This window comes from Dipteris shenzhenensis, chromosome 3, assembly GCF_047967505.1.
Source record: "Dipteris shenzhenensis isolate YYH24624 ecotype China chromosome 3, Dip_SZ_1.0, whole genome shotgun sequence".
NCBI classification, from domain to species: domain Eukaryota; kingdom Viridiplantae; phylum Streptophyta; class Polypodiopsida; order Gleicheniales; family Dipteridaceae; genus Dipteris; species Dipteris shenzhenensis.
The window spans coordinates 10,102,701-10,118,660 of NC_141598.1; the positions used below are offsets into that span (position 1 = coordinate 10,102,701).

The 15,960-nt window shown below is 40.1% G+C and overlaps 1 protein-coding gene across 1 annotated transcript; it reads right to left on the reverse strand.

Moving 5' to 3' along the window:
* Positions 1–12,538: 12,538 nt before the first annotated feature.
* Positions 12,539–15,551, reverse strand: LOC147903337 (protein WALLS ARE THIN 1-like). Its single transcript, XM_087373091.1, has 7 exons — positions 15,206–15,551; positions 14,930–14,992; positions 14,687–14,803; positions 14,230–14,485; positions 13,961–14,119; positions 13,646–13,797; positions 12,539–13,495 (listed from the first exon to the last, which is right to left on the reverse strand). The coding sequence occupies exons 1-7, from the start codon at positions 15,469–15,471 to the stop codon at positions 13,276–13,278; spliced, it is 1,233 nt and encodes a 410-aa protein (XP_087229217.1). The 5' UTR covers positions 15,472–15,551; the 3' UTR covers positions 12,539–13,275.
* Positions 15,552–15,960: the final 409 nt, after the last annotated feature.

The window sequence follows — 15,960 nt, forward strand, 5'->3', positions numbered from 1 at the left end:
ATGTGGGGATGACATGGCGATTTATCTAAAAAACGTGACATGTCACCACTTTTCAAACCGAAATTTTCTTCCATTCGAATCATTCAAGCAATTTTCCCAATTTTTTCGAATCACGAATTCGAATTTTTCTACTTAGGTATCCTCTTGGCAGAGGGTTGGCTTTTTCTATACCCCCCTCTGCATATAAAAATTTTCAGTATGTCATACATCCATCCATCGAACACACACACACACACTTACTGTTCTCCTTTTTCTTTTGCATCCATTTAATTTCTTATTTTTTTGTTTTTCTATTTTTTCTAATTCCTTTTCCTTCTATCTCACAAACACTCCCTAATTTTTTCTGATTCCTCCTAATTTTTTTTAATTTCTTTCTTAAAGCTCTAAATCTCTCTCTCTCTCTCTCTCTCTCTCTCTCTCTCTCCCCCTTGCATCTTTAACCAATTTCTCCAATTTTCTTCCCTATTTTTTCCTCTTCCTTCCCCATAATTTTCCCTAATTTCACTTGATTTCCCCCCAATTATTTTTATTAATGTTTTAAAACTAACTTTTTAAATCCTTTAGCCTTTTTTAAAATTCTCTGTAGGCCCCTTTTTTTACACATTTAAAGCATTGAAATTTGGATTCCACAACATGTATGAGATGTTCTAACTTTCATGTTGTTGTTATGGTGCCAGGTGAGTTAACACACTTCTCCATTAGATTTGGAATGTAAATCTTTGGCAAGGTTTGTTGGAACAAGGACATGGCATGGCAATTCTAGTGAATACATTTTGATGGACTTGTTGTAACACTTTTTACTATGTATTTGGTGCTCTGGTAATCAAGATCCTTCCTAAGAAATGGTTTTTTACTATGTAATTGGTGCTTTGGTGATCAAGATCCTACCTAAGAATTGGTATAGTTTTAGCAAGGTTTAAAAAATCATATGAGGAGCACTTTTATAGATTCTCTTCCTACAACTTTTATGTAATTGTGATGACTTTTCCAAGATATTTTTAATTTAATTCTATCAATATAATGGATCCCTTGTAGTAGATTATGCAAGTACCATTTAAGGGATGACTCTCTTCTACAATTGATATCGAAGGGCAATAGCATATGTTTTTATTTTGGGTCTTAAGCAGTTTGTTTGAATATGAAAGTAATCATTTGTTGGAGCTATAGCCTTGCAGCTAGTTAAGAAACACACACACACACACACCTGCGCACGTACGCACATGCACACACACACACACACACTTACTATCCCTTCCTCCATTGGTTTGGCCACTTGCTCATTAGATCTCCCCTCGACAACCCCCCTTAATTTCCCTAATTTATTTTCCCTCAAACTCCCTTATTCTTCCCTTAATTTGTCTCTAATTTTCTCTGTATTTTTTTCTCAATCTCCCTTGTTTTTCCTAATCTCTCTCTCTCTCTCTCTCTCTCTCTCTCTCTTTCTCTCTCTCATTATTTTTCCCTTAAAATTCCCCTTTAGTTTCCCTTAAATTTCCCTTTTTAACTCCCCTTAAAAATTCCCTTAAATTTCCCCTTATTTTTATTTTCCCCTTTATTGCCCTTGGTTTTTCCCCGTAATGTTTCCCTAACACCCTATATTACATTTTCTCCTTATCTCCTTTGTCCCTACTTTTATTACTCTTTCCTTTTTTAAATTAAAAAAAAATCCTTTAAACTTCTCTCTATTTTTTTTTCTCAAATTATCTTTTTAAATGGTCTTCTTAAATTCTTAAAACTCCCTTGTTATTCCTCTACCTCCTTCTCCTTCATTGTTAGTTTTTCCCTCCCTTAAAAAATTCTTTAAATGATCTTATCCTTTCTATTATCCAAGTTTTTTTATTTTTTATATTCTTGATCCCCTATTTTAATTCCTTTCTAAATTCCTCTAATTTTCCTAATAATATTTTTTCCTAAATATCTCCCTATCTTGTCCCTAATCCCCCTTTTTTTCTCTCTAACACTCCCTAATTTTTTCTATTATTACTCTAACTTTGTCCTATGTTTTCTTTTTTGTTTTTCTAACCACCCCCACCCCCACCCCCACCCCAACTATTTTGTTATTTCCCCCTTTCTAATTTTTTCGTAAAATTGAAACTCTTTCACACCTTTTTTGTTACCCCCCCTCCTTTTTCTTCTCGCTTCCCACGTTTATCCTAAGCCCTTATTAATAAATCCCTCTCTCCAATCGTTCATTCAATCCCACTGTCGCAGCGGCTCTCCTTGGTCCCTTGGGCTTCCAAACTCTCGATTTGCATGCCACATTATTGCTAGACCATGTCATACTCTGTTTTTCCCCAACTACGTTGCTTCAAATTACAGTATTAATCGGCTGCCCCTCACATCAACTCTCTGACTCACCTACTCGCTATCTCCCCCGACTTGTGCATGCACTTCGACTCCTTTTCGACTCCAGACTACACCCAATACCCAGCTATTTAAACCCATGTGGTGCCTGCTAGAAAATGTACTCCCTCACACAACCTCCTTTACTGGCAGTACCTTCTACCATCTTTCCTCCTGACCTACCACTTACTCATGCCTCCCATCCTCCTGATATTGAAACTATGTGACCTTCCATCCACGTCCCTCGCATGAATGGATGCGACAAGCATAGGTCCTTTCCTCTCCCTTTGAACTTATGCATTTGTTTCCCCCCCCCCCCCCAAACTGCTTCCTTTAAACTCTCGTGCTACCCTCTCCCATCCTTCTCTAAAGCTTTATCAAAATCCCTTATTTAATTATTCTCTTCCTTTATTTTTCCTCTCCCCCCTTATAAACCTTCTCCTAACCCCTTTTCTTCCTTTCAAACTTCACTCTCTCTCTCTCTCTCTCTCTCTCTCTCTCTCTCTCTCTCTCTCTCTCTCTCTATCTATCTATCTATCTATCTATCTCTTTATTCCCTCTTAGCCTCTTCTAAACTCTCTCTCTCTCTCTCTCTCCCACTCTCTCACTCTCTCTCTCACCTTTTCCTCTCTCCCTAAAAAATCCCTTTCTCTCTATCACTCCCTCTCTCCAAAACTCTCTCTCCCCCCACCTCTCTCTCTCTCTCTCTCTCTCTCTCTCTCTCTCTCTCCCTCTCTCTCTCTCTCTCTCTCTCTCTCTCTCTACTACCCCTCTCCCCTACTTCATTCATTAAAGTCAATTGGGGCCTCCCTTTTTAAAAAATTAAAATCCAAACACCCCTCTCTAGTTATAATGAAATTACTTTTATATTTTCCCTATTCCCCCCTCTTGCTACTTCATTCATTACAACCTCCCCCTTCCTTTTCTATTAAATTATATTAAAATTCTCCCCCCTTCCCACAACCCCCTTTCTACAAAGGTTCATAATTTCTCTCTAGACTGATCGTGTCACCCAAACAAATCTCGTTTTTACATTTAAGCTTGATAAGTGTATGGCAAAGTATTGATTTTTATTGGACTCCAATAACAAGGGAGGGGTGTTTATGACACCTCTCTTCTCAACTAAAGTCAAAACCGGTTCTCATTATTTTGCTTGTTGGATGGTGGCAGGTAGGCAAACTCCCCTCTTCAATAAAAGTGATGCTTGCCTGGACTTATCCAAGCTCAACTTCCATACAGTTTCCACAGTCATTTCTATAAAAATGCCCGCTACTAGTTTCCTTTATAAATAGGGATTCACTGACTTGTACAAACTTTTCCATTAATGCAATTAGTACTATTTCATTGTCTAGCTTCACTTTTCGGTCTTTTCACTATGCAAAGGGGTGTTGTAAAATCTTTCACACACAGGTTGTTTCCCCAATAACTCTGGACGGTTGTACATAGTATACTTAAGTCATTAAGGCTGTTTGGCTTCTTGACTCCCTTCTTTAACTTGTTCTTTATTTGTTTTATTTTTCTAATAAACATCTTTCTAATCCCTCTCTTGTCCTTGCAGAATTATTCATCAGATGTCATGCTCCAAATCTAAAACTCTCTATAGCCCTACCCTAATTTCGGCTCCCACCTCCCAAACAATACATTTAAGTCATTATGGCTTTTTGGTCTTTTGACTCCTTTCATGTCTCTTTTGAGCAACACTGTTTTATTACACTTACCTTGTTATTGTTTTTCCCTTCTTATATAAAACTCTTCTAATCTAGATTATTGTCAAAACTATCCAATTCCTTTTCCTGCCTAAATACTACTATAACCACAACTTACCCATATATCTGTTAAACCATTTTCTTCCATACTGTTCACCTATCTCACTCAAGTACTTCTCTTCCATTTCCATTACTTTAAATTGCACTTCTCAATACTTCTCATTCTCTTTGGGTAGACAGTAGGTCATCACACTAGGTGATGACCTACTGTCTCACTCAGTGTGTTGTATCCTACTGAGGCAAAGGTTGGTACACACACACACACACACTTACTATCCCTTCCTCCATTGGTTTGGCCACTTGCTCATTAGATCTCCCCTTGACAACCCCCCTTTATTTCCCTAGTTTCTTTTCCCTCAAACTCCCTTATTCTCCCATTAATTTGTCTCTAATTTTCTCAGTATTTTTTTCTCAATCTCCCTTGTTTTTCCTAATCTCTCTCTCTCTCTCTCTCTCTCCTTATTTTTCCCTTAAAATTCCCCTTTAGTTTTCCTTTTTAGCTCCCCTTAAAATTTCCCTTAAATTTCCCCATATTTTTATTTTCCCCTTTATTGCCCTTTGTTTTTCTCCATAATGTTTTCCTAACACCCTATATTCCATTTTCTCCTTATCTCCTTTGACCCTACTTTTATTACTCTTTCCTTAATTAAAAAAACTTTTCCTTTAAACCTCTCTCCATTTTCTTTTTCTCAAATTATCTTTTTAAATGGTCTCTTTAAATTCTTAAACTCCCTTGTTATTCCTCTACCTCCTTCTCCTTCATTGTTAAATTTTTCCTTCCTTAAAAAATTTTTAAAATGATCTTATCCTTTCTATTATCCAAGTTTTTTGATTTTTTATATTCTTGATCCCATATTTTAATTCCTTTCTAAATTCCTCTAATTTTCTTAATAATATTTTTTCCTAAATATCTCTCTATCTTGTCTTTAATCCCCCTCTTTTCTCTCTAACACTCCCTAATTTTCCCTAATTTTTCCTTATTTTTTCTATTATTACTCTAACTTTGTCCTATGTTATCTTTTTTGATTTTCTAACCCCCCCCCTGCCCCCACCCCCACCCCAACTATTCTGTTATTTCCCCCTTTCTTTTTTTTCCTTAAAATTGAAACTCTTTCTTACCTTTTTTGTAAAACCCCCCCTTCCTTTTTCTTCTTGCTTCCCATGTTTATCCTAAGCCCATATTTATATATCCCTCTCCCTAATCATTCATTCAATCCCACTATCACAGCGGCTCTCCTTGGTCCCTTGGGCTTCTAGAGTCTCGATCTCCATGCCACATTATTGCCAGACCATGTCATACTCTGTTTTCCCCAAGTGCGTTACTGCAAATTACAGTATTAACCGGTCGCCCCTCACATCAAGTCTCTCACTCACCTACTCGCTATCTCCCTCGACTCGTGCATGCACTTCAACTCCTTTTCGACCCCAGACTACACCCAATACACAGCTATTTAAACCCTTTCACTGCTTGCCAAAAAACATACTCCCTCACACAACCTCCTTCACTGACAGTACCTTTTACCATCTTTGCTCATGGCCTACCACTTAGTTATGCCTCCCATCCTCCTGATACTAGAACTACATGACCTTCCATCCATGCCCCTCGCACGAATGGATGTGACAAGCATAGGTCCTTTCCTCTCCCTTTGAACTTATGCATTTGTTTCCCCCTGCCAAACCTCTTCCTTTAAACTCTTGTGCTACCCTCTCCCATCCTTCTCTAAAGCTTTATCAAAATCCCTTATTTAATTATTCTCTTCCTTTATTTTTCCTTTCCCCCCTTACAAACCTACTCCTAACCCCTTTTCTTCCTTTCAAACTTTTCACTCTCTCTCTCTCTTTCTCCCTCCCTTTCTATTTATTCCCTCTTAGCCTCTTCCAAACTCTCTCTCTCTCTCTCCCACTCTCTCACTCTCTCTCTCCCCTTTTCCTCTCTCCCTAAAAAATCCCTTTCTCTCTATCACTCCCTCTCTCCAACTCTCTCTCTCTCTCTCTCTCTCTCTCTCTCTCTCTCTACTACCCCTCTCCCCTACTTCTAGTTATAATGAAATTGCTTTTATATTTTCCCCGTTCCCCCCTCCCGCTACTTCATTCATTACAACCTCCCCTTCCTTTTCTATTAAATTATATTAAATTTCTCCCCCCTTCCCACAACCCCCTTTCTACAAAGGTTCATAATTTCTCTCTAGACTGATTGTGTCACCCAAACAAATCTCGTTTTTACATTTAAGCTTGATAAGTGTATGGCAAAGTATTGATTTTTATTGGACTCCAATAACAAGGGAGGGGTGTTCATGACATCTGTCTTTCCAACCAAAGTCAAAACTGGATCTCACTATTTTGCTTGTTGGATGGTGGCAGGTAGGCAAACTCCCCTCTTCAATAAAAGTGATGCTTGCCTAGACTTATCCAAGCTCAACTTCCATACAGTTTCCACACACACACACACACACACACACACATCTCTAAGTGTTTTCCATTACTTTTGGGGTAACAAGCACGCATGCACGCAGACGCGTATACACACACACACAAATTAATTTTGATTAGTAAATGTATCTAACACGCAGAGACTTATTTTTTTCACACACACACACACAAATGTATACTTTCCCAACAATGAATTATTCTTTTATCTGCACCTCATCAAATGTCCCCCTATATACTCTTGTTTTAACCACCCCACACACCAATCACACTAATCCTCCCATACCTCCACTAACCCCTTCTCAACCGATGCTCTCATTTGTTCCTTATAAGCTCCACTTGTGACTTTAACAAATTTTAAATTATCTAAGAATCCATATGGTTGTCTATATTCCTAGGTAAAGCGATAACAAGCCAAGGAAAACAGGCATTACCTATCTACCCAAACATAACGATGTTGTTCTAACACCTAGTTTGTTTGGATGGTGACAAGTAAGTGGACCCTGACCTTGGAACCTGGACTCCTTGAGGATTCGACATCTTTTTTCATTATTGTGTTTGTCAAACTCAATATTATTAAAAATTCTTAAATTTGTTGGAAACTTTTGCAAACTCTAGTTGTTTCCCATTTTTTAACTTTTTATCCAATTGATGGAATCAATTGTATGGCTAAATTATTGATAAGACTTTTTAATCTACACACACACACACACACACTTTCTAGGTCTATAACCTACTTACACTTATAAGGGATTCTCTCATTTTCCCATTTAGATTTCTCCCCACCTCCTAATTATTGGTTGGTGATTTTCATAAGAACCCTCCCCCTTTCCCCAAATCTTTCCTCGAAATAAATTTTGCTATTTAAACTTCTCCCATTCTTCCACTAATTTTGGTCCATGGAGCTTGTAATGTTATTTTGAAGGCATCCTTTAATGAAATAATTATATTCTATAACATGTAATAATAATTATGTTCTAATATATTGTAATAGTTAGATGTGATCTTTCTTCCATTCAATCCATGAGATTGAAAGAACATTATTAATCATAAGGTCTTAAATGATTATTAGCATTCTACAAGGGTAAGGTATCTTCCTAAAGAAGAACATGTGATTATGAGTTGGATGGTGGTGAAAGTTAAGGTGTGCCGGGTTGCATCGAGCTCATCGTTGGCTCAGCTCTCTTTTCAACCCTCTACTCATCATCTTCTCCATGCCTTAGCGTCTTGTGCCATGTAGCGAGGAGCTTTCGTTAGGCTCCTCTCTTCCTTCTTCTACCGATTGCCTCTTACCTCCCCGTGAGCTCGTTCATGGATACTCCTTTCAAGTCCTCGCCTTTTACTCCCTACTCCCCCTTTGCTGCCTTCATGTTTGTCCCAACTCTTCAACGGCTTCATAAAGCTAGGGAGATGACTCCAATCGTCGCAGGTCCCTGATCAGAGGTCCCTGATCAGCTCCTTGCCACAAGCTTTTTCCCGGTGTCTCTTCTTCCTCTTTTACACACCCTTTTATGTGGATCCACTTTTTACGACAATGTGTAACTCTTTTATGTGGGCAAGTTCATTCTGCAGAGTGTCGTCCCATTGACGTGATTCTATTTTAGCTCACACTGCCCTCGCTTCCCTTCAAACTCACGGACTTCCTTGCCTCCTTTGGGTGCACTATCAAGATCTCTTTTTCCTTTACGTCTCCCTTCAAGCTTCCTTGTCTCTTCTATTCCTAGACAACTTCACCAACTCCTGCTCTTCTACTCGATGCTTTCTCCCCATCTTCATTGCCACCTTCATCGGATAGGCTCCTCTACTAGTCATGGCTCCTCTACTTTCACTAAGTACTAGATGGTTGGCTCTTTGCTTTGCAAGTGACTCTCATTTTGAGCTACTTGTTGCATGGAAGTCTCTGTACACGGTTGTTGTCCTTGCTTTTTACATTTCTCATAATAATCGTCTCCAATTATTCTGTAACTTTGCTCTCCTAAGGCATCCTTCTTCGCTGCTTTAACTCGGTTACTAGCTCATTTCCATGCCTTTGATACTATACTTGGTCATGAATTAGTTTCTGGTTGGTAGCTCTATACTTGCCTTATGGCCGCCTTTGCTTTGTAGCTACTTGCTCTCAGATTTCACGATTTTTATTGGGTTTGTAAGCACTCATTGTTGCACCTTTGCTATGTAGCAGTCTCTAGGTTATGTCGTGGATGCGTTCGCTTTGTCGTGAATTTGTTTTTTCTTTTTGGTTTGCTAGTGTTTTACGTCTATCTATCTATCTATCTATCTCTCTCTCTCTCTCTCTCTATATATATATATATATTCAATATTCCTATATATATTCAATGTTTGTTTATATATTCTTTCTTCCTTTTTTATGCGGGTTTCTTTTTCTAATTACATCGATTGCATGTTTATTATCTAATTACTAAAAGTTTGTTTATATTACACTATGCTCTTCACTAGATAAAAACACTCCCAATTTTATCTTTTTGATGGGTGTCTAGATCTTTGGTATAAGTGATAACAAGCTGGGGTGTGCATGCATTACCAGTCTTCCCTCACAAATCTATGTTGTTCTAACATCTAGGTTTGTTTGGATGGTGGCTTGAGTAAGTGGACCCTGACCTAGAGCTTGGACTACCTGATGGATTCAGCACTTGTATACGTATTTATGAAACCCTATTGTGGTTGGCCATTTCAGGTTAACAAAATTTGAGTTCTTCAATTATTTACTTGCCATATTTGAATTATGTCTATTTAAAAAAAAAAGAAAAGCTATTCTATGACTGAATCGATTGTATGGTTCATTTGTTGATGGGATTATTAAATCTACACACACACACACACGCGCACGCACACACACACACAAAATAATTTTTATCGTAGGTTATTTTCCTCCCTTCCCTTCCAATTGAGTTAGTGTATTTTTACCAATGTTAAGAAACATCTATTGGGACCACATGTTGGTTTTATCTTCCCTCGGATTCACTAACTCATGCTCTACGATCTTGGGTTTACTTATTTGGATTCATGGCTTTCAGCTTCCCCTATTCCATATTTGAAGGTCATGCTTTTCACACCTCCTTTTTCAAATGCTTAGGTCATGTTGTCTAAGTCCACCTCATCCAAAGTCTGGATTCAAAATATGGGACTATAAAATGGTAACAATGACACTATAGAAACTCATCCTATTGGCCCTTTAAAATCTCTGTGTGACCTAGTCCTTGCCTCTTCCCCCTATGGTTGTAAAATAAGCAGGAAACCTCCTCATCACTAAAACATAGTCAATGAAGCAATTGTGAATGACCTTGTAAGAGAAATGGGTATGGCAACAACCTCGGAACAAATTTTTAAGCAAAAATGACTTTTGTTAGTCATTTTTTATGTGGACTCATAATGAAAGCGAGGAGCCTATGCTCTCTCCTTGCTCACATCGGTTGGATCTCCCTCCTCAACATCCATTCATCTTCAAAAACCAAACCCTCCAGTGAAACAATGTAGACAGAAATTGCATACTCCAACACTCTTGTCTTGATGTCCTCCATGCTCCATCTTTTGTAATACATTGTATATGCACATGTACCTACACTCACACCCGCAACCACACCTACACTTGCACATGCACATGCACACACGCATGCGTGTGCACACACACACACACAGAGGTTCATGCATACGCTCATATGCACATGTATGTGCATGCATGCATGCACACACATATACACATGCTCACATGCATTCACACACACATGATTAAGTACATGCATGGTGTCATAGAGATGGTATGTCCATGTATGTGGCTCATGAAAATTTTAGAGGGTCTTTATTTAGCTATGATGTGTGAAAGCAGGTTCACGCAAGTGGCAGGTACACAAGGTGTTCCGAACCAAGGGAAGTCATAGTACATAAGGATGTGTCTATGGGATGTGGGAGCACTCAATGTATTCTGAACCATGGGTGGGTGGGTGAGTGAGAATTAAAAAATAGCCACATGTAGGACAAAGTGACTTTCACTGAAAGTATTTGGGAACAACTAGTTTTTTAAAGAAATCTTACATACAAGCTTTTTGTGGATATACCAAGGTCACATGATACCTTATCCTCCTTTATGAAATCTCATCAACTTCAAAACCTTTGTACATCACAATTATTTATAGTTTGCATATATGTTTAAATATTTCTCATGATTGTATGATTTTGCATCTATCTCATCATTAACATGTTGCTGCTTAAAACCACACCTGATCATCTTTTCAAATTGTTAAAGACAAGTTGGTTAACACCTTTAACTTGCACACCATTTCTCATTGGCATTGAAATCCTAAAAACCATATACCATCATCTTTAGAATTCTTAAAGACAAGTTGATTAACATCTTCAACTTGCTCACAATATCTCACTTTTGTGAAAACCTAAAATCTCAAAATTGCGTTGTGAATGTGAGTTTTTAAAGAAGATTCAAGAATCAATTAAATTTAGTTTGCACATGTACATACATTTGACTTGACAATACAAAACATCATTTGTTTAAAGTCTGAAACAAATGTTTGAGGATGTTCCAACCTACAAAGAGTAAGATTGAATTTGAACTTAATGGACTTATGCAAATCAATTTCCTCTTATAACGACGTCCATTTTTTTATAGAACTATGTTCTTTTTCCTCCTCTTTATGAAACAATCGATAACAAAGGTCAATCTCATGTCCCATTACAAGGATCACATATTAAATAGATCAACAAGACTTACATGTCACATCCTTATCAATGTGGAGTCCACATGCAAACATGTTGTAGCATCTATAGGTCTAAATCCATAAGAAGGTGTTCTAAAAGAGTGAGACAATGGCCTTTTTACATACAAATTTATCAAACCTTTCATTTGTTTTTGGATAGGCCATGGAGTGGATGATTGATGAGAAGGCATGTATCAAACTTGATTCTTTTGCCAAAAACATTGAGGCTATCCCTATGGCCTTAGCTTAATTGGGGTACTCCACCTTTTCACGTGACGAATCAATTTAATTTTTCAAATTATTGAAAAGTAATACCTTCCTCCTTAGGTTAGGTTATAAGTATGGAATAATTTATTAGCTTTATTGGGATACTCCACCTTTTATGGAATAATTTATTAGCTTTATTGGGATACTCCACCTTTTAACCTAAGAAATCAATTGACTTTATCAATTGAAAACTAATACTATTCTCCTTAGGTAAGTTATATGTATCAAATAATTTGTTGAGATTAAGGGCCTTTAAAATAAGTAGATGAGAAGTATAGATGAGAAAACTAATGGCCGAATTAGGTGAGGCTTTTCAATGCCTTCAAAGGAACATCAATCGCCCCTCTCTCAAAATGAGGGAGTCAAAGACATGAGGTGACTTTGGTGAATTGTTAGAATTTTTTCCTTGCCTTAAATAGTAGGTCATCACCTCTACCTACCAATTTGGAAAATGACACTTCCCCAATTCCTTTTCACATATAGGAAGCAACGGTGGTTGGTCAACTTGATTGTGCCAATGAGAGGAAGGGGATTCCCTTGTACATTCCTTGCCTAATCCTTCACATTTGATAGCTAGCTCCTCGTTCCTTCACACTTGGTCACATATTTTTTATCACTGCCTACAAGTTTCTTGCCCATGTGGAATCAAACGTAGGGAGTCGCTAAAGTGGGCGAACAACCAGACCGCCATAGCTCTTGTTTTAGCTCCCCAATTCGGTCCCTAGTCCCTTGTTCCTTCACAATGCCCCCTATGCCCTTCCTAAAACTCACACTAGTCCCTTGTTCCTAGCCAATTGTTCCTTTTATGCCCCTTTTTCCGTCATAATCCCCTCCCCTCCCCTCCCAAAACTTACACCTCCCGACCGGCCAACTACTAGCCGCACATTTACATGTGGCCTATGCTGCCAAGCTTTGAGCATGGACAACCGACATAGGTGTGGGAATGCCCAAAAATGAGAGGTGTGGCTAGTCCATTTACTTGGTCAATAGCACCTTCCATAAACCTTTATACAAGTTTACACAACCATATGTGCCCCTTCCCCAATCGTCAAGAGCATAATCCGTGTGAGCAATTGACGATTGATTATCACGAATCTCGCCCTTGAAGAGGCTTTGGCAGTAAACAACCGTTGCCGAGCCTTAGGATGAACAACTACTTCAAAGACGAGAAAGCAATCACATGTCCTGATTTGTCAATCATTCAATGTCCTTATCCATTTCAAAAAATTTGGGACCTATGCTTGATTTTATGAGGGAAACCAGCCCGATTCTTTGTGGCCCTGCAATAGATGCAGGAGTTGTCCACCAGCTCAAATTTTATTATCTACAGCAATCTTTTGGCAACCACCAGGAGGAACATCGATCATTAGTGCCCATTCCTAGCGCCGTTACTAGTATGAAGAGTTTTTTGGTGTTGTGATTTTGATCCAGGCGTTTCGACCGCACTTCAAATATGTGGGTGGAGTCTGGACAATGGTTTGGTATGTGAAACATACATGGGTATTAAGACCCTCCCATGTAATTTCAAGTATAAGGTATGATAATTCGAGGACGTCATCCGTGTCTCCCGCCATTTCGACACAGAGATAAGATGCCGTCTGACGTTTGGTACTTTAGCATGGATCATGAAGATCCATAACTGCCCATATGATCCATATTATATATGGCAGAGAGCGACCATGTCAAGGATCAACGAAGGATGAGCTGATTCAGAGTCTGCCCACTATACACGGCAGAAACCGAAAATTTTAAGGCTCATCGGAGGAGGAGCTGCTTGAAGAGGCAATGCCAAGTAGAGGCTCTGTGAGCAATCCATGACCCTCCGTGGAGCCACTCAAAGCCAGTTCATCCGGTTCATATTCAGGCACTTCTTTGACGCTCTCTGTCATCGCTTGACCGTTTGTTTCCCTCGATTTTCCCCATACAACAAGGTAAAGTCCGACAATTATCAGAATCCCCCCCAGCAAACTGCAGACAGCGGGAGTCAGCAAAATTAGACTTGCTTAAACACCAAATTCTGGCAGAACAGCAAGTACCGTTGCCCAAGCACGGATGCTGATGATAAGCAAGTCGGTAAGTTGGTGGATCCCAAAATGAGCGACAACCAGGCTAACTGACCTCCCCAAGTAGAAACGCTCTTGTAGAAATATGGAAGACAGTATGGCTACAAGGATCGTCTGCAGTGGTTGGTACGCAGCAACAAGCACAGGTCCCCCTCGATGAGCGCACCATCCCTGCAATGTCATTGCCACCCCAGAAGCGAAAAAACCCTGCGTCCACAAAAGAAGGGGCTCGATAATGCGGTATGGCGGGAAAAGCCTCAAACCCAGCCTGGCTTTAAACAATCACTGAGTTCGTAAATTTCACTCGCCGAAACGTTCTACTTTGCGTGCTTTAGTGCCAAGAATATTGTTCGACTCACATATCACATACCCCATACAAAACAGCTGCCAATTCAGAGTAGAATGCTGATGCCCATGTGTTAAGATTTCTCTCCACGCAGATAGCAATGACAGCAAGTTGAATGGTTCCAAATGCGTATGTGAATGCTGTCGCAGATAGTTGAGCTGGATAATCCCTCAGAATTGGAGTCTGCATCCAGTAGAAAACATCTCATGTAGGTGGAGCGTTGGACATACATTTGATGAAACAAGCAAGTAGGCCATGAAACAAACTGCATGTAGCGTTTCCTGGCTGTATACCTGTGAGATGAACCATACAGCCCAGGTTAGAGAGTTCCCAAGGAGACATACGGCTCCTAATTGCAAAGATACAAATGACGAAGGATCCATTTTGAGACGTTTGTTTGAGCCAACGATGCGATGAAGGATTGATCCTTGAGCCGTCAAAACTGAGGGACCTTTGTACAAGGCAATGACCATAGCTCCACCCACACAAATCAAGATCCCCAGAGCCTTTGCTTGACCTTCTCTTCTTCTAATGTGAATTTTCTCTATGCTGGAGAAACAAAAGACACGGAACAAGGGCGTCCATGATAAGAAATTCCAAAACCCACAACACAGCAAGTTCAAACACACATGACCTCCCAAGCAATTTACGTATATATCGCGGATTCTTTTGGACTCAGCTTGAGAAAAAAGATTGCAGTTTTTAAGAGCAGAATCGTGTCGTCTTTCGAAATCGACCACATAGACTTACCCAAGTGCCGCAGCCAAGCCGAAGGTTAATGCCGGGGTCAAATTCTGCACAGTGGCGGCAAATGTTGCCGATGTGTAATAGAGGCCTGCAAGGAAAAGTGTTTGGTTGATACAGACTCTGCACAGAATTGCCGAGGCTGCAATGATTAAAACGGAGCATCCGTGCTCGAAAATCAGAATTTACGTCTGCAAGCTTTGGCAGTCGAAATTTTATGAATGTTTGAAAGTTTAGCAATCGACTCACCCGACGAGGCCACAGAAGACGAATTGAGAGAATTTGACGAGTGTGAGGGAAGGTCGTCTCCCCCTGAGAGACGAAGGCCATAAACGGGAGATTCAGCTCAACAGGGCAGATGGGTTAGATTAATCAAAACCCAGCTGCAGCGCACACCACTCTCTCCACACACGCGCGCGCGCGCGCACACACAGATTAAATAATTATATCTCGTTCTCTCTTTCTTGCTATTCTTCGATTTCAAGGCAAAAGCATCTGGATTGCGTGAAATTAGAGGCTGCTCACCTTTCCCAAAAGAATGCAACGGGGACGAGCATGAGCGTGGCGATTGCGTTCCGGTAGACAGGAAAGACGTATCGGCTGACACCTCCAGAGAGAGCGGCGCTGGCAAGGACCTGGAAGCCAGCGTAGAGGATTTGAACAGAGGCGGCAGCGAAGTGGACACGGGAGCGATCGAAGAAGGAGGCACCGGAGTGGGAGAGGAGGAGGAGGGAGGAGGAAAGTTTATGGAAGTGGGAGAGGAAGCTACAACGATGGTAGGAGAAGTCCATGGAGAGGAGAGGAAGCTGGGGGGAGGGAGGGAGCAGAAGAGTATGAGGGATAAATGGAGATAACGTGGGAATCCGGAGAGAGAGAGCAGCGGGCAGCCATAGCTTTAAAGCGAAGAAGAAGAAGAAGATGAATCTGATTGAAAGGACGTTGCCAACTTCCATCTCCCCACAAGATTCATCCCTTCAAACGTCACACTTAGCTCGTTTGTACGCCACGTGTTCGCCCCGTCATCTCCCACGCTCCTGCCCCTTCTCCCCCCCCTTTGCCACCTTGGCGCGCACACGTGTACCCTTCCTGCGCACGCCACGCCACGTCGCGATCGGATCTTAAAAGTTTGTACATTTTTGAAATAAAAACAGCGCGCCAATGAAACAAGTTGAAGTTTCTCTCAATGGGCCTTCCACTTTCTTGGTTTTTCCTATGTTCCCTTTTATTTTACTAGAGCAATCCCATTTTCCTTTTGTTCCTTCTCTCTCTCTCTATTATAT